Here is a 19,994-nt window from a genome sequence, read left to right on the forward strand (position 1 = left end):
GAATCACATTAGTGTCACATTAAATACGTAACAGGTTTTAAGGGATACTAGCGCGCTCCATTTGTACTCAGAAGTCGGATTTTCCCGAGGTCAAAGTCAGAAACCCGCCCCCCCCCCGGATCTTGGATTTCCGAGATCGGAACTCAGACAACCTTGGAGTACCCCGAGCTAAAAATCAAACGTGGCTGCCCCGTGCATCAACAGCTGTGAAAGCTGTAGTAACATACAGTTTATTAGCACTTCTGTCTAATTTGTGTCTCACTAAATCAGTCGTACACACAGTTCTGTCCAACTTCTATCTGTGGACATGTTGTTACGCGGTTTGTATGCACAAAAAAACATTTTAATGTCGGTCCCTCCAGAAAAACACGATTATGTGATCGCATAATTCAATGCATAATCAGCCAAAGTCTACATATTTATGCGGGGGCCGCATTTTTTCAAATACACCGCACTTTCGCCGCATAAATTGCCGCTTTCCGCGCAAAATCTGCGGGGCTTGCATGATTTCATAATCCCCGCATTTTCGTTGCAAAAAAGTCATATATATTTAGCAGAAAGTTGAAAAATGTTGCGTTTACTTCACACAAGAACGTTATGAAGTGACGTAATTACGCGACGTGAACATTATTGAAAATTGGGAATCACTTTTTTTTTCTATTTTTCATCAAACCGCAGTTTTTACAAGTTCACGAAATTTTATCGCATAAAATTGCATAAATATCCCGCATATTCCATCACATTTTTTAAGAAAAAGTGCCACATAATCAAGGACTTTTGCCCGCAACAATCACAAAAAAACTATTTTCTGGAAGGACTGTATTGCATTGTTTTCAACTGGCATTGCTAACAATGGCTAACCTGGCTAGAGCTAATGAAAACAACGGAAAATCCGACTTGTAAATGAAACGCATTCAACTCTGGTGTGACATCATTCCCAGCTCCGGGTTCCGAGTTCCGAGGTAAATGGAATGGAACTATGAATGTGACCAATTTGACCAAAGCCCAGTTCAGTCGCAGAAAAACGTTGCAGCGGTCTGAACCGGCCCGTCTCAGCTCGACTCAAACCAGCTGATGGTTTTTGCTGCGACTCAGCTGTTCACGTCACAGAGGCTGGCTTTAGGACATAAGAAACGTCACCTGTTTCAACAGCCAATAGAGAAGCCAATAGAAATAAAATGCTCCATAGTCCATTTTATTTTTATGTTACAAACAGCTAGTTGAAATGGCAGTGTTTTAGACGGAGCCTCAACGACCACCCAAAAGCACGGTAACGTTATATGGTCAAGCGAGATAGAGAGTGACTGAAGAGAGGGAGCTCCGCCCAATGGCGCTAGAAAAAAGCCGTGTATCAGAGAAATAAAAACCTGTTTTCGGCGATTCATCGCTAGAAATGTAACTATAGCAAGCACCTCACTATCACTAACGTTGACCACATTCATATTTAGACAAAACAAATGATATATCCAGCTACAAAAAAGCCTAAAAGTCGGAAGTTAGAGCGGATGTACAACGAGGCGTTGTCATGGAGATGATGCACCGTCTCGTCGCATTGGTGTGAACGGGCAGGTTTTAGAACGCTGCAGAGCGGCTCGTCGCAAGAAGTTGCAAGAATCAACGCATCATCGCGAAATCTTTAGTCTGAACTGGGCTTAAAGAGCAAACAAAAACGCTAATCTGAGAACAACCCAAGTTACAGCCGAGGACACATTGCCCCTACAACATCAATATCCCAGTGTCTGTGAGCCTATTAAGTCTGAACAAACAAACAAACACATATATGTATATTGACCTGGGCTTGCCAGTGAGCCAACGCCTTATATGCAGCCGAAAAGAAGATTAGTGTGAATGTATTAGTGTGAGTCCAGCTTGTAGCTTAACAACCTGCTGGCTTCGAGAAGTGGCATCAGGCCACAGTCCAAACCAGGCTCACCTCACTCTGGCAGCCACACTGTTCAGCAGACTCAAAGATTCAACATTCAAAATGCTTTATTAATCCCACAGCGGGGCACCTCAAAAATGTTACAGCAGAAAAGCACTGCATTTCTTTGCTCACTCTCTAAATGCGTCTTTAGCATTAGATAAATCACATATCTAATGTCTAAATGTGTATTTGCATGTATGTATGCATGTGTGTATATGTATATGTGTATGCATGTGTATAAGTGTGTGTAAGTATGTACACTACTGGTCAAAAGTTTTAGAACACCCCAATTTTTCTAGTTTTTTATTGAAATTTTAGCTGTTCAAGTCCAATGAATAGCTTGAAATGGTACAAAGGTAAGTGGTGAACTGCCTGAGGTTAAAAAAAAAAGTAAGGTTACCCAAAACATGTACATTTCAGAATTTTACAAAAAGGCCTTTTTCAGGGAACAAGAAATGGGTTAACAAGGTAAAGCTGTTCTGCAGCAATGGAGGTTGATCAAGCTTTGAATGTTGGTGCTACCAGTTCCCACAGGTGTTCCAACTTGTCTGGATTACTTACAACCCCCTCTGTTTGTATAAAAGTATTGTTGGAACACACTGTGGTACCATACCCTCGTGAGCATTATTTGAACAGTATTGTACTGCAGAAAGTAGTGTGCTGCCATAAAAATGGCGGGAAAAAGGCAATTAACAATGGAAGAGATACAGACCATCATAACACTTAAGAATGTTGGTCTTTCCTACAGAGAAATTGCGAAGAAAGTCAAGGTGTCAGTGAGTACAAGTATTCTTCACCATCAAAAGGCACTTAGAAACTGGGGGAAACTCTGACAGGAAGAGGTCTGGCAGACCCAAAGTCACAACAGAATCAGAATACAAGTTTCTGAGAGTCAACAGCTTGCGTGATAGGCGGCCCACAGGACAACAGCTTCAAGCACAGCTTAATAGTGGTCGTAATAATTAAGTCTCAGTTTCAACTGTAAAGAGAAGACTTCGAGCTGCAGGTTTGATAGGTCGAGTTGCAGCAAGAAAGCCATTGCTAAGAGGCTTGCCTGGGCCAAGAAACACTGCCAATGGACTACTGAAGACTGGAAGAAGGTGTTATGGACCGATGAATCAAAATTTGAAATCTTCGGTTCATCACGCAGGATTTTTGTACGCCGTCGAGTAGGCGAAAGGATGGTTCCTCAGTGTGTGACATCAACTGTCAAACATGGAGGAGGAAGCCTGATGGTCTGGGGCTGTTTGGCTGGATCCAGGGTCGGTGATTTGTACAGAGTGAAAGGCACCAAAACGGCTACCACAGCATTTTGCAGCGCCATGCAGTACCCTCTGGTATGTGCCTAGTTGGTCAGGGGTTCATCCTACAGCAAGATAATGACCCATAACATAAGTCCAAGCTATGCCAGAACTACCTTAGCAAAAAAGAACAAGATGGTAAGCTTAAAAACATGGAGTGGCCAGCACAGTCACCAGACTTAAACCCCATTGAGCTGGTTTGGGATGAACTGGACAGAAAAGTGAAAGCAAAGCAACCTACAAGTGCCACACATTTATGGGAACTTCTGCAACAGAGTTGGGAAGAACTTTCTGAAGAATATTTGATTTCCATTGTAGAAAGAATTCCACGAGTGTGTTCAGCTGTTATTATCTGCCAAAGGGGGCTACTTTGATGAGTCAAAAATGTAGAATACATTTTGGTTTATAAATTGATTCCATGATTTATTTTTTAACTTAAATTGTTCGTTTGTTCTATTCTTTCATTTCAGAGTACAATAAGACATTGAACTGCATGAATTTCAATAAAAACCTGGAAAAAATTTGGGGTGTTCTAAAACTTTTGACCAGTAGTGTATATATGCATGTATGTGTATGTACACATATATAAATAAGTGAGGAATGAAATTGTTTGAATATAAGTGCAAAAGTAGATAAAGGAGGTAGGACATGGGAATCCTTATTTGAATCATTGGCAATCATGTTGAAATCATTTGCAGAGGATGTGCTGAAATGCACATCCTGTTCTTATTTATGTTCAAAATAAACTAAAAAAATATACATATAGACACAGTATATACTAAACATATATTAAAAATGAAGATAGCGCCCTGGGAGTTGCGCTTCACACTCAAGGCTCGGTGTTCAAAACATGCTCTTTTAAAGTCTCGACAAAAGTCCCCAAACGAAGGTTATCCGTACACCGTGAACTGACGAGGGGTTGCGCTCGGCAGTGGATGGGACTTTGCAGGAAATCACGAGAGAGTGCGATTTATGAAGCAGCCCCTGTGGCATTCTGGCCCTTTTTTCTCCTAACAAAGTGAAGAGGAGACCTGGTGCTTCATGGATCTGTGGCTTTGCTTCAAAACTGACTCATTCATCTGCCCCGTTATTGCGTCAACACCTATGTCAAGTTGTTTGGATTATATGTCCACAGGTTTTCAACACAGATGTGTATATGAATGGATATATCGAGCGGCTCAGTGGTCCAGTAGTCTCGCACTGCCAGACCTTCCTCCACAGCGCTGCAGAGGAGGAGGTTCTGGCCAGTCCACGCAGCATTCCTGGGACGGGAGAAAAACGGCGCTCTGGTTTATTGGCATTTCTTTAAACCAATCACAAATCGTCTCGGGGGGTGCTATGAGCGCCCGGACGGAGCCACGGTTCCTCTTGGAAATTTGGTTGAATAGAAAGCCATATATCCGATATGTAAACGTTGATAACGGGGTCAAATCTGACCCGAGGACAACGTGGGGGTTTGAAAAGAAGCACGGTTGCCTTCGTGAGTGGCGTGTCACAGCTTCTCCTGCAGCTCAGACCGCCGACCGGGTTGATAAGCAGCTCGGACGGCAACACCTAACTTCCCCCCCGTTGTGTTTGGAACGGCGGCGTGCGCCTGCCCCGTTCACTCCGCGCCGTATCGATGCTTCGTGTCGCCCACGGTTTGAAAACCTCTGACCTAAACCTACTGGCCATCCTTACGTCCTGTTCTACAGTGCTGGAATATAACTAAGTACATTTACTCAAGTGCTGTTCTTAAATGTTGAGGTTTACTTGAGTCTTTTCTTTTCATGCCACTTTCTACATCTACTCCACATCCCTCCCCACCACCATCACCACACACACACACACACACACACACACACACACACACACAAAAGCCTTTTAGCCTATAACCATTCACATACACGAACAGCTTCTGCGATACACCAAAAAATAACAATAAAAATAGCCTTCCGGTATATTAATAAATCAGAAATCGATTGAAATACCTTAATTGAGGCTTTTATTAATGGATTCTTCCTGCATTAGGTCATGCATGAGAGACTATTAATCCTTGTACATTACTGATAGTTTATGAAGTACTGCATGAATGAATTCATGCTTTTTTCATGCATGAAGTCATGTACCATTATTATAAAGTGTTATCAGCCTTCCTTACAACAACAACAACAACAACAACAACAACAACAACAACAACAGCAGCAACACTACAAAGTAATTAACAGACATTATAAATAACCCTTTTTAACATTTGGATCCAAACCTTTTAGTCTGATCCACCATCAAACCTCCACCATCAGCCTCCCCCCCCCCCCACCGCCCTCCCCCCACCACCTCTTTTCCTTTTCCCAGAGATGACTCACCGGCGGTGGGCATGGCAGTGCTGCTGGAGCCCCCGTTGCCACTCAGGAGCTCCAGAGGCTGGCGGTGGCCGTCTGTGCTGGCGGAGGAGAAACAGGACTCCGTCTCGTAGATGGTCTGCAGCATGGTGCACAATCCTGACACCGTGGGATGCAACAGCATGCCAAGACAAGGGGCAGCCCTCTTTCGTTGTCACAGAATAAAACACAGAGTCAGTTCTTCTTCCGAGCTATCGGCATGGCTCCGTTTAGGATTCAAGTTGCCAGGGGGACTGGGGGACACAAGCAATGAAAGATTCCTTTTTTTTTTTAAATCACAGATTACTCATTCTGGGATTGAAACGAATTGATCGGTTACTTCAAAACAGAAAACTTCAAAAATTGTTTTCTGAGCTTTCATTGTAATAACGATCATTATTAAACGGATTTGGAGAGTGAAAATACCGTGAATTCCATCAAAAATTCCAAAGAGAACGCAGAAAAGCCTCCTCTGTGCTTTTATTGTGATAGATATCCTGTTCAGGCTGCGGCCTCAGTTTGATTTATTTCTTTTTTTTGGGGGGGGGGGGTTGTTGCAGGTAGCCTCTGCCTTTCAGTGTTCCTGGAGCCTCCGCTGTCTGGCTGTTCAGTCTGTTCAGTCTGTGCTGTGATGGCCAGTCACTGACACCTAGGACAAAAAAATCCTTGTTTTTGTTTTTTTCTAAACGGTGCAGCCTCAGCTGCAGGTTCCAGAAATCTTTGCCTTTTTGCTCGGCTGGGGGGGAAGGAATCCAAATCGAAAAAAAAAAAAGAAAAGAAAGATGCACAGCTTTAATTCAGTCGATGCGATGAGCTGAAATGTGACTTTCCCCGGGTCAGTTGGGTCTTGTCTGCATCACCTGGAGTCCCGATCCATGTAGAGAACTTTGCCGGATCCTGAAAACAGTGACAGTGGCTGGTATGTTGCAGATGGAAGAAAAAAAATAAAAGTTTGTTTCCTCTGGTGCGCTGAACCCCTCTCGGAGTCTTTGCCAACCAAACTGAACGAGCAAAACCCAGACCAGGAGGCAATCAATGTAATCCCCGATGCTGTGTGTAGCCTGTAAAAAAAAAAAATTAAATAAAAACCTGTGCATTTCCATAAAGCTGAGGAGTGATGGGAGGGATCAGTTGCTGCAGCCTCTTCGCCACTTTTCCCGCAGCTAACAACAAAAAATACAGAGAGAGACGAGGAGAAGCAGAATTCCCCTGCTCGGCTGCATCAAAGGATCTTCATGCTGTTCTCCTCCCGGCCGACGAGAGGGAGAGGGAGAGGGAGAGGGAGAGGAGGAGGGGGAGGAGAGGCGAGGACGTAAATAGCTTTGGGAGAGCGCTCCCCGAGGTTCCATGCATCCAAAATTAGAACCAAGCGCTGAGAGAATGACAGAGAGAGGGAAATGGAAGGAAGAGAGAGAGAGGGAACACTGTGTAATAAAAAGAAATGTGGAAATGTGAGGAGTGGGAAGGGAAGGGAATAAGGCCGAAGTGGAGTAGAAGGGCGGCGAGTTAGAATCCTCGTAGAAAATAAAAAAATTTAATTAAATAAAAAAAAAAGAGCAGCCAGAGATCGCTACGTTGTCCCTCTTATTCCCTTTTTTGTTTGAAAACACACGGGGGGTGGGGAGGAAGAGGGCTGCCGCAGAGCCAAGCTTTGTACGGCGAGCGGAAACAGCTGCTGGTCAGTCGGCTAATATTCACGGTTTGTCTGAGCGTGTGTGTGTGTGTGTGTGTATGTATGTGTGTGTGTGTGTGTTGGAGTGTATGTACACGGGAGTGTGTCTGTGACGCTCTTTGAGCTGCTGAATGAACGTTGAAAGAAGAAAAAAAAAAAAAAAAAAAAAAAAAAAAAAAAAAGAGAGAGAGAGAGAGAGAGAAGGCAGAGGGAGGAGGATGAGCATGAAAAAAAAAAAAAAGAGAGAGAGAGAGAGAGAGAGAGAGAAGCTGAAAGTAGATCACTTTGTGGAAAGAAACTTAGACGGATGAAGAGAAAGTCAACAACGGCTCTTTTTTTATTTCAGTAAGCCTCACAACACGCAAGAGGAGAAATAAACACTCCTTCTACATACATCCCACCATTCACCTTCATTCATTCCTTTTCTTTTTTTGCTGCACTAGTGCAGCGCCTGTTTAAAACGTGCCTGTTTGGAACGGGCCGATTGCTTGACCTGTGGTATTGCTTTTTTTTTTTTTTTTAACTCAACCTTTTTCCCCAACAACCTTTATAGTGCCGGCGTTTAGTTTTATTCACAGTGTATTAATATCCAATATCCAAACTGCTCCAAATTCCAAATGCCATGTTAGTTGTTTTTTTGTAAATATATATGTAAAAGCAACAGACTATATTAAATGATCTCGTGTGTCGTCTCGTATCGGACGCAGGCCCCCGAAATGAATCGATATTCGAAAGCGTGGCAGACTTTGTGATAGCAGTAAATATTGTGCCGTTGTCCAAAGAATCAATATAATATCGTATCGTAAAAAAAAACAACTTGCGATTTACAACCTAGAAGAGAAATTGAAAGAGAAAAAAAATAATAATAATTGTAATATAGTGTGTTGAATAGGGATCAGTGTCACCTACTATATGTATTTAATAAGTGATATGTATGTGAATTTTCTGTAAACTACATTTTTGTTGGTTCATGCCAATCAAGCAAATTGAAGAGAAGAGAAGAGAAGCATTTACTAACACAGGAGATGGGGGGCTGATGGAGGGACTATAGCTGAAAATAGCCTGCTAGGGAGGAGGAGCCGGAGATAAAAATAGACAGAGAGAGAGACAGAGAGAGAGCGACAGAGAGAGAGAAAGAAAGAGAGAGAGAGAGAGCAGTAAGCCTACAGCTCTGGGGTGGGGTGGAGGGGGTGGAGGGGGTGGAGGGGGAGGCATTCAGCGCTGTCATGTTCCCGCGCTGCACTGCCCAGAGATCACCCGTCAATCAAACAGCGTGGGCGGGACTGTGACCTCTCCCTCCCGCTCAATTTGCCTTGATGCTTTTTCAATTTGCGTGGGCGGAGAGCGTCCGCGTCTCAACCGCGGCGGCTTACGGCTGCTCTCGCTCCTATAGCTCGCCCCGTCAGATGCAACAAGCCACGCCGCTGTTCCACTTTGTATTCGCCACACACTCAGTGGTGGAAAGTAACTGGGCACATTTACTCCAAGCACAGTTCTTAAGTACAATTTTGGAGGCAATTGTACTTTACTTATTTCCGTTTCATGATACTTTGTACTTCTACTCCACTACATTTCAGAGGGAATGCACTACATTTGTTTTACAGCTGTAGTTACTAGTTACTTTGATTTTTACAAACAAAGCATATGGTCAACTTATTAAATATGATGCATTTTTATACTGTATATAAAAGGCCTACATCCCTGGGAGAGCCCCTGAAGTCACTCCCCCAGAAGGTGTTTTTATCTTTTAGCACACAATAATAACTTATTATCTTGTGTGCATAAGATAATAATATATTGTAGGAGTGCGGAGCAAACGAGACAGAGAAGTTAAATTCAGTTGAGTCTGTTTACTCCCACTTTTTATCCACAGCTTACAGCTTCAGGTTACACTTCAGGTTACACAGCAAACGCTCACAAACCACACATAGCCTGAAATAGTGTCCCAACAACGCCCCCTCTTCCCAGTGAGCTCCCTACTTAAAGGAGCAGCAGTCTGAAATGAATGAATGTCTCTATATTGTGGGTCACCACACAGGCCCCCCCAGAATTCACCCCCAGAAAAGTGCAAATCGGTTCAGTCCACAAGTACAATAACAAGCCCACAGTCCCAAATGAAACAGTCAGCGCAGTGGGGGTCAGACTAGGCGGCCAAAGCGGTTGCGCTTAACAGGTGTAGGGACGAGGACAGGAGTCGGAGCTGGCACGGAGACCAAAGAAGGGGGTGCCCACAACGTGGGGGCCGGGCCAGCGCAACCGGCTCAGTCAGGTCCAGGTGAGCCGGCTTGAGACGGTCCACAGTGACCCGCTCTGGCTTCCCCCCATGTCCACCACAAAGTTCTTACGTCCCGCCTCCAGGACACGGAAGGGCCCATCGTAGGGGGGAACCAGGGGAGTACGGTGACCATCATGCCGGATAAATACATACTATCTGGCCGACAAAAGATCCTTGGGGACGTAGGACAAGAGAGGCAGTGGTGAGATGTAGAGACTGGAGTGAAAGGGTTGGCGTCCTCCAGGGCCCGAGTCCGATGTGATGCCGTTGACCAGGAGGTGGCATCATCTGGGAGGAACTCCCCCGGGACACGCAGCGGCTGGCCGTAAACCAACTCAGCAGATGAGCACTGCAGGTCCTCCTTAGGCGCAGAACACAGGCCAAGCCTGACCCACGGGAGGCGGTCACTCCAGTTGCAATCTAGTAGGCTGGCCCGAAGAGAAGCCTTCATAGAACCATAAAACCGCTTGCACAGCCCGTTGCCCTGTGGATTATACGCCGTGGTATGGTGGAGCTTCACCCCAAACCCTTAGCAACTGCAATTCAGAGCTCAGATGTAAACTGTGGGCTCCTGTTGGAGGTGAGATCAGCTGGTGTCCCAAAACGGGCCACCCAAGACCCGATGAATGCCCGGGCCACTTTCACAAACAAGGTCGAAGACAGAGGAACGGCCTCCGGCCATCTGGTGGTCCTGTCCACCACAGTAAGGAGGTGAGTGAACCCCGTGGAGACAGGCAAGGGGCCCACCAGGTCCACGTTGACGTGGTCGAAACGCGTCTCGGGAACCAGAAATGGCGCCAAGGGGGCTTTGGTATGACGGTGCATCTTAGCCTGCTGACAGGCCACACATGAGCCAGCCCAGGTCTTCACATCCTTCCTCAGGCCAGGCCAGAGAAACTTCACACCCGCCAGCCTGGCAGATGCCTTCACACCAGGGTGGGATAAACCATGAATTGCGTCACAAACCCGGGTGCCGCCAACCCGCTGTCACCACGGGGCGGAGCTAGCCAGTGGAGATGGCGCAGAGGAGCGTGTTATTGGCCTTATCAAACACCACGTCCTCCAACTGCAGCCCAGTGGTGGCTGTACGGTAGGCCTGCACCTCCGAGTCAGCTGCCTGGTCAGCAGCCATAGCAGCGTAGTCGAGCCCCAAGCGCACGGACCCTGCAACCACCCTGGAGAGGCATTCAGCGACAAAGTTGTCCTTACCAGCCACATGCTTGATATCCGTGGTGAACTCCGAGACGTGGGAGAGCTGACGCTGCTGGCGGGCGGACCATGGCTCAGAAGTCTTGGCCATGGCGAAAGTCAGTGGCTTGTGGTCCACAAAGGTAGTGAAACGGCGGCCTTCCAACAGGAAACGAAAATGCTGGGTGGCGAGGCCTAAGAGCTCCCGGTCGAAAGCTGCTGTACTTCCTTTCATCGTCCTGAAGCTGTTTGCGGCTGCCAGGCACCGCCCACCCATTGTTCACACACAGCTCCGACCGCAAAGTCAGAAGCATCGGTCGTAAGGGCAACCGGGGTGGCCGGAGACGGGTACGCCAATCGGACAGCCTCAGCCAATGCAGCCTTTTAGATTATTTTTTGGGGCTTTTCCCTTTATTAGACAGTGACAGTGGATAGGCAGGAAAGGGGGATGACACGCAGCAAAGGGCCGCAGGTCGGAAAACTAGTGACAGCGTCCACTCTGGCGGGTAGTGGAATGGCCCCTTGCGGGGAAACGCAGTGTCCCAGGAAATCGATGGACGACAGGCCAAACTGACACTTGGCAGGATTTACAAGGAGTCCATGCGTACTGAGTCTTTCAAACAACTGTTGGAGGTGTATCAGGTGGTCCTCTGCAGATGCGCTGGCCACCAAAGTATTGTCCAAGTAAACAAACAAGAACGGCATGTCCTGCAGCACAGAATCCATCAGCCTCTGGAATGTCTGTTCTGCCCCCTTAAGTCCAAACAGCATCCTGAGAAACTGAGGCGTAATTACCGCCGTTTTGGGCACATCCCGTGGGTGGACCGGTACCTGGTGGTATCCACGCACCAAGTCCATCTTGGAAAAAATGCTGGCCCCTGCCAAGGGAGCACAGAAATCCTGAATATTTGAATCCGGGTATCGGTCGGGGGTCGTGGCGTTGTTCAGGCGACAAAAATCGCAACAGCGGCACCAACTGCCATCCGTCTTAGTAACCATGTGGAGGGGAGAAGCCCTGTGACTGTCGGAGCGGCGCACGATGCCCAGGTCGATCCATGGTTGCAAACTCCTCCCTGCCGATTGCAAGCTTAGCTGAATCGAGGCGCCGAGCACGTGCATAGACTGGGGATCCGGTGGTAGTAATATGGTGCTCTACCCCATGCCTAGCCACAGCTGCTGAAAACGTGGGTGCGGTGATGTCAGGGAACTTTGCAAGGAGGCGTTGGTACACATCCCCTGCCGCAAGCATGTTAGACAGGCCAAGTGTCTCTGCCCCTCCCAGGATGCATGGGTATGTAGCAAAAGAGACGGCGTCAATTAAGCGGCAGTTTAAATGCACACAGAAAATCCGCACCCAGGAGAGGAACAGATACAGCGGCCATAACAAAGTCCCAGCCGAACCGCCACCCGCCGAAACACACCTCCACATACAGTACCTGGTGCTGTAGGTCCTTATAGACGGTGATTCTTTGGTCAGTGATCTAGCATCATCATCAAGTCAAATGTTTTATTTCAAAACCTTGGTTTATGACCAAATAGCTGGAAAACCAATAACACTCGTCATCGGCCTCAGCTGTTCTTTGTGTTTACTGCCAATCAGCAAATGTTAGCATACTTACATGCTAAACTAAAGCCCCTTTCACACAATGCACTGCAAACTTAAAATTATTTAGACATTACCCGGCGAAGCTGTACGTGAGAAAGCGAAAGTCGGAATTACAATCTCTGTGTAATTACCGATTGAGCCCAAAGGATGAGAATTCACAAGTGAGTGGGTGTGTTGGTGACGTTTCATGCCGCTCGCACAAAACCAGGAAGAAAACAAACGTCAGAGAGTGAAATCTTGAGACAGATTCAAGGAATGTTTTGTGTTTATGTAAAAAAAAAAAAAAAAAGGAATATCTCGTATTATCTGATTTTTCTTAAACTTCCAAATATCAATATCGGAATAGCCTCAGAAAATCAGTATTGGTCGGGCTATACTTCAATGTGAGCTCATGGTACATGGCAGTTTTCAATGCTAAGTTCTACGGACACATTTTGATTGATACCAAAAAGTATTGAGGTTCTACGGTATACCCAGCCCTCTATATATTGGTACAAACAACAAATCTAATTTAAATTCAACAAAAAAAACAGGGATAGATAGATACGGATAGGGCTGCTGTTTTTGGGCAGTTTGCAGATCTGTATCGCCGTTTTATTTGCCTGATAACCGGTAAAGTTAATGAATTAAAAAGTGCGCTACTTTGGCTCAGCTACAGCTCTGTGTCTATCCCTCTGCTTCGGTTTCACTTACTGAGTCTGACTTAACCCCCCCCCCCCACAACACTATCTGACTCTCTTCTACTGGGTATTATGTTGAAAGTTTCTCATTTATTAAATAATTGCTTAAAGCATTTAAACAAAGTTTTGGTTTGGATTGTGTAACATTCCAAATCTTAATTTTGACTTTAAGACTTTTATTTTCACTGTATATGCATATCGGTTCCAAATTATCGGTTATCGGTTTTATTAACTAATAATAAATCGGTATCGGCTACAGCTATCTTGGCTGTCCAAAGGTAACAACAGTCCACCTGCTATCACCTCTGAAGATCACTAATTAGCCTGCTATATCTTGGGTTTAATCTGCGTGAAATATGTAAAAAAATAAATAACGAAAAGACTCCCTGAAAAAACTGCACTTGGTCAAGTAACAGTCTAATACATAACCCCAAGTAAAATCACAATGTGTTTTTACACTTGTGTACAGTTATACATGTGAGAAATGTCATGGACAATCACAGAAATGTCACTGTATAACCAAAAGCTGCACTGCTGACTTTTCTCACTTGACTCCCAGTGTGGATATTATTAATTGAAACTGCTTGCTGCTATTTATAGTATTTGTTTGTTCCATTCAGCAGCTCAGTCCTAAGTGAAGCAGGGTTTGAAGGAATAGGTTCCAGTGTTTTAAAAGGAGTGTAATGGGATGTCACTGGCTGCTGGAGAGTGCATGCATTACACAAAACAAAAGGATCACAACGAATCAGCCTTCATGCAACAAAAGCTAATACCTCTTTTTTTTTTTTTTTTTTTTTTTTTTTTTAAATGGCCCTAGTACAGATCCAGTAGATCAGCTCAGAATAATACTAATCATTTCAAAATGGGAGATGATTTCAACTCCTCTGTATTCTGTAGTTGCTGTTGTGATGACAGTTTCCTTTCTATCCAGGAATGACAATATTTCTTAGAATCATTGTATCATCACCTTCAACCCACCTCCTCCTCGTCCTTTACCTTCAGTGTAAACAGCTCTGTGTGTTCTTTAAAGATTAAGGGTTGCCTCAGTGTGACTCACAACAAGAGGCTTAATGCATAGAAATTGGAGAACATGTAAATAGTGAAAACTAATTTGTAAGGTCTTGCACTGTTTTACACTAACCTGGGCTGCTGCGTTGCTTTTCTATCATCGAGTACTAAAGACTTGTTCTGTTATCTTACAGCATCCTTTCAAATCACTTTGGCAGCAAGAGAGACAGGGAGAGACGCGCCTGACCAGGCAACACGTCTCACATCTTAATGGTCTCACATACTAAACACATCTGCTAAAGTGTATTTGTGTGTGTGTGTTGTGTGTGTGTGTGTGTGTGTGTGTGTGTGTGTGTGTGTGTGTGTGTGTGTGTGTGTGTGTGTGTGTGTGTGTGTGTGTGTGTGTGTGTACTGCAGCAGCAGTAGCTCAGCGGATGACTCATCTCTGCGTTTCTATTTGAGGCGCATCAACCCCTGGAGTCACACTGCTGTCTGTGTGTGTGTGTGTGTGTGTGTGTGTGTGTGTGTGTGTGTGTGTTTTACTATAACTGTATCCATGACAACCTAATTACACTCAGTCAACCAGTCTGAGACAAAAGGTGCCAAGAAATACCAACTAACCAATGAATTAATCTGCCATCCATTGATTGTCCACACACACACACACACACACACACACACACACACACACAGTAAATAATAATATGCACATTATAAGTTGGAAAACGGTATGGAACAATGTCTGCATATTGTCCGAGAACATCTCAGTCTATGGATTTTAAATGGATCCACCAACCTCTATGTATGACAGATTTCAATCAGACAGCACGCAGTCAGTGCACAAGACACATCTGTGGCTCAGTGCTGCTGCTCAATGGTTACTGGCATTGTGTTCTATGAGAGAGCCATCCTATAAAATTATTTGTTCATGTCAAACTATGTTTATGTATAAGAACTGTCGTGCTCTGTTCTTTTACTCTATGACTGGGGGTTAAGAAGAACGCAAGGAATATAACATGTTTGATGTGTGCTACAATGTTGCACTCTGGTCCCCAGAGGATGAATCCTTGTGACTTTGATCCCCTGACTTTTTCTCTAGGGACACCAAGGGTTTGGCATAAGGTGCTATTGAGTTAAATATATCAACTACTGGATGGATTCCCATGAACCTTTTTACATACATCCCCCCTTTGGATGAATAGCAATAACTTTGGTGATCCACTCACATTTCCTCCAGTGCCAAAATCAGGTACATGTCAAATACTTGATTGGTTTATGACCAAGGATCATCGAAGGAATTGCAAAACTGACAATTTTGAAAAGCTATAAGACAGATTCCATAGGGCCCTATATTAAGTCAGTGCTAAAAACTAACTGGTGATAATTCCCAGTGGATTAAGCCTGGTGGGGGGGGGGGCAATTTAGGTCCAGTGGTCCGCCGAGCTTGCAATAAACTGGGGGAAAACCTGACCAATATGCAAAAATAATGACATTCCCATTAGCGGCAGCTGTATTTTGTGCTAAGTGCTAAATAGCATGCTAAAATGCTTGTGACCATGGTAAACATTTTACCCGTTAGCATCAGCATGCTAGCATCATCATTGTCAGCATTAGAGATGCACCCATCGAAGATGTTCAGCTTGATCGGCCGTGACCGATCAGTCAGCTGTAGCCAACTCCGTGCCGGTCAAATTTATACACATGCACAGTCGAGCGTAAAGCAGCACAGACAGTAACCGACTGTTGTCACAGCCACACACACAGCATTGCCAACTCGGCGACTTTCTCACTAGAATGGGCGACTTCTCGGAGCCTCATAGCGACTATAATGCAATAGTTAAATAAGTAGTTGGGTTGTTTGGCTGGCAGCCGGCGCATATTAAAAGCTCTGGGCTGCTGGGTGCGCTAGCTAGCTAATTATTGTCTTTGTGGTCTGATAAACAGTAAATTCATAAAATTCTGTGCCCAATATCACTGTTTTCCAAGCTACTGTACCAATCATATTTTGCAGGAAAATACATGAGCACAGCTTCCAAAGTACTGAAAGATTCAAATGTGAACGTTACTCAACCCTAGTTCAGAGGTTCTCACATGAAAAAGGTTGGTTGCCACAGACATAAATAATATTCAACCATATTACTCTCTCTCTCTCTCTCTCTCTCTCTCTCTCACACACACATACACACACATACACACACATACACACACATACACACACACACACACACATACACACATACACACACACACACACACACACACACACACACACACACACACACACACACACGTCACTGGAGGGCAGCAAAGAGAAGCACATACAGTGTGATGATGATATGACTGATTCTAATATTGACTCAGCATCAGCTGGAAAGTGCTGCCATAAGGCTTCAAATATTCCACTCCTACTCAGACTATTCACCCCCGGTCAGTTAACTGAGCTGCTGGCTCAATAATGTTCCCCACAATATAATTGGCTGAGCTTGATAAGTGCAACAGCAAACCACACAACGGAGTAATCCAACCCAGAGGAAAAAAGGTTAAAGCTCGCATTGCTCATACGGATTCAAAATTTAAAATACAGCATATACACCTAACAGCCGACACAGGTCATTTACATGCTTATATATCAGGGTTTCTACAGGTTTCGCCAATTCCAATTTAAGACCATTTTGAGGCCATTATGAATTAAATTTCAGACCTACAGTATAGCACGACATCAAAAAACAGATGTCAAGAGTCTGGAAACATTGTTTGAAACAATTCCCCAATTTATTCATTGGCATTATAGGACTAGTGACTACTGGATTGGCTGCAAAATAAGTTGCATGTTGGGTTTCATTTGTAGTCGTAATACAGCAAATTATATTTGGACTAGAGACAGAATGAACTTCAACACCACAGGATAAAAAAAAAAAAAAAAAAAATTAAAAAAAACTATGAAAACTAAGACCTGTTGAAAATGAATTTGAGACCAGAACACAATACTTAAATTTAATACTTTTTAAACATTTTTATTTTTGAAATTTTTAAGACCCCGCAGAAACCCTGTTATATACAATAACAGTAACTCTGGATAAAAAAAAATAAAAAAAAAAACAGGAGACAAAACAGAAGAAAGTAACACGTTTGACAGCCCAGGCATTCAAACTAGCGCTGGCCAGTCCCAAGCCAGTCACCCAAACGCTACCGCCACCACCACCACCACTAAAAACAACCTACCTACCAACCAGTCAGACAATGTTTCATTTGTTTACCCAGTATATATGCCACAAAGGCACCTGTCTCACTCCGGTTACACCAGCGCTGACCGCACCAGCTCTTGGTGTCTTACCTGAGGTGTGTGATGAATTCATGAAGGTTGAACCCGGACTTCCCTCCGCGATCCTTCCACCGTGTGTATGTGTGCGTGTGTTAAAGTGGGTCCTCGGAGTCGGCCATGTGTCGAAGGAAATGCAACGGACAGGCAGGCAGATGTGTCAGGCTTTCTTATCGATGTCGGGTTTCCTGTAAAAGAGAAGAAAGATTTTTTTTTTTTAGCACTTGCTATTCACCCGTTTCTTTTTTCTGCCTTTCTCACACGTACTGTATGCAAATGGTCTGTTCACTAAACCCCTCCCCCAAACAGCAATTGTCCAATCATGATTTAGCAACCGGAAGTGGACACGGCAGGTCTGTCAGGCTTTCGGAATTTGTCCCCATGTTGAAACGGTGATAGATGCTAATATTTTTTCTTAAAAAAAAAGTAAAAAAAGCAAAAGGTGAAAGGAAGGGATTGGTGCGTTTACCTGCTCCAACATGCATTTCCGATGTTAGCAGCTAACTAGCATTTTGTAACTACAGTACGGACCTAACCCAGCGATACTTCCAAGGCCACACAACATTTAATTCTTGGTAGGGTTGCATGTTATTAAAAAAAAAAAAAAAGCCTGCTCATGATAGCACATCCAACTTGTAGTGTTTTCATACTGTGTGGAGGCTAAATTGTTAGCAGCGCTTTCCTGGATATGGGGTAGTTTACACTTCAGCACACCCCCACCACCCCAGACAAAGCAGTTGTCTGAGATCGCATTACATTCTTTAGAGGTGGGGGAAAAAATAGAAACTAGTATGTATCGCGATTGTTTTGCGACAATTTTAAACTCGCTTCTTTCCACTTTTTGTTGAATTAGGGTTGGGTATTTTATTTTTATTTTTCTGATACCGGTGCTTAAAGCGATACTTTTAAAACGCTGCCTTGTGCTGAGGCCATATGGTCAAAATTAAATGATTTAATAATAATGTAATAACTATAACTTATAACAATAACTTATTTCACCAGTAAAACTGCTGTTGAACGACAAAAACAACCACCAGATGGGAAAAGGGCATTTAACAATAACTTTGAATGCACCACGAGGCTGTAGGTTACCAGTTTCGTTGAACGCACCGTCTGTGTTTTTCCGACAACGGCAGCTGCAGACTGTTACGTCCCGCTGTCGGAATCCTCTACAGTGAAATACAGTCACACTTTACACTGTTTAACGTTAGCTGTCAGCATTTTAACTGTGTTTACTCCAGCTGCTAGCTAGCGGTAGGCTAACGTTACCTGCTATCAAGTGTAGTGTTAACTAGCGTCCCGTGCAGCGATGCTTCTGTTGCCTCTAACGTCCGTTTCGGAGCAACAGAGAAAAGCGCCGGCATTTCAGTGGCACCGAAATGAGGCACCGAAATCCGCGTTGCTATTCGGTCCGGTAGATACCGGTCATTAAGGCACCGGTGCCGTACCCAACCCTAACTAGAATTGATTTTTATTTTTTATTTTACTACTGTTTCACCTTAATATTTTCTGTTAATATGGTACCGCTGACAGCGACTACATCATATCCGTTCCCAGCAAAACAGAGCAAAAGCAAAAAAATGCTGAAAATACATGTCATGTACTTCTTCAAAAATGAAATTAAATGTGACGGGCATTCTTTTTAGTCAACAATTTCGCTTTTAGAAATGTCTCACGATATATTGTCTCTAGCAGGACAAATTTTGTTTTTGTTAAAGAAGAAAAAATAAATAAAAAATTTGCTATATCCAATACTATTGCATAAAAGCATATTCTCCCAGCCATAACATTCACCGATCACATCGGTTAGTCCTCAATCCTAAAGGTCGTTTTTTTTCTAAAGAAAAAAGAAAAAAGTGAAACATACTGTTTGAAATACGAGCCTAAATCCAACATCTGTCTCGCTTGTCCGAGTATGAAAGCTAAGCAGCCAAACTGGGTTATGTTGTACCATGTGAGAAGGAAAAGCTTAGCTCAACTCTTTTGTTTTTACTCCTACATGGGCAGTTATTAGGGAAAGGTTTATAAAGAAGGTGTGAGTACTTGCTGTTGAGCCCGAATGTTTTTTCCACGAAAAATGTGTTTCCTGCTTAAGTGTCTATTGTTGTTTTGCCATTGTCTAAGGAAACGATAGAGGAAGAAATGAGCTTAATGAATGACTGGCATTCTTTTGTGGAGTACGACAACTTTTTGTAGCCGGTAGAAGCATTTGGTTTCAGACGATTAGGTCGTATCCAACCATTGTGATCTTTCAGTCTGTCCAACTTGTACTGTACATGTTGTTTCGCTTTTTGAATGAATCAAATGAATTGAATAAAAGACTCTGTCCCAGCAATAACAGCGATGCAAAAGCAGCAGTTAGTGTAAAGCGTGAAATATGCCTCTGCTTTAAATCTACGCCGTGCTTAGTACTGGCTACGTACGTAGACACCGACAGATAAACAACGTAAAATCAAGGAGAGGGTTAACTTGTCCTGCTACACAGATGTCCCACCGTGGACAGAAAGCACAGGAGAGACACTTTTGGTTCTCTCACTATGGCTTTGGAGTCGGTCCTCGCTTTGAAGCTAGTTGATGTCGCTCTCTCAATCGCTCTAACACACACACAGAAACACACACACACAGAAACACACACACACACACACACTCTTCTCTTAAAGA

At 44.1% G+C, this 19,994-nt stretch overlaps 1 protein-coding gene across 1 annotated transcript in view; it reads right to left on the reverse strand.

Moving 5' to 3' along the window:
- hdac5 (histone deacetylase 5) overlaps positions 1 to 7,078 on the reverse strand; it is a 54,265-nt gene extending 47,187 nt beyond the window's left edge. Inside the window, exon 1 of the mRNA XM_039824699.1 lies at positions 5,571 to 7,078. Coding sequence (XP_039680633.1) covers positions 5,571 to 5,730 — 160 coding nt within the window. The 5' untranslated portion in view covers positions 5,731 to 7,078. The remainder of the gene's footprint in view (positions 1 to 5,570) is intronic.
- Between the last annotated feature and the right edge of the window lie 12,916 nt (positions 7,079 to 19,994).

Source organism: Perca fluviatilis, chromosome 15 (assembly GCF_010015445.1).
Source record: "Perca fluviatilis chromosome 15, GENO_Pfluv_1.0, whole genome shotgun sequence".
Classification (NCBI taxonomy): Eukaryota; Metazoa; Chordata; class Actinopteri; order Perciformes; family Percidae; genus Perca; species Perca fluviatilis.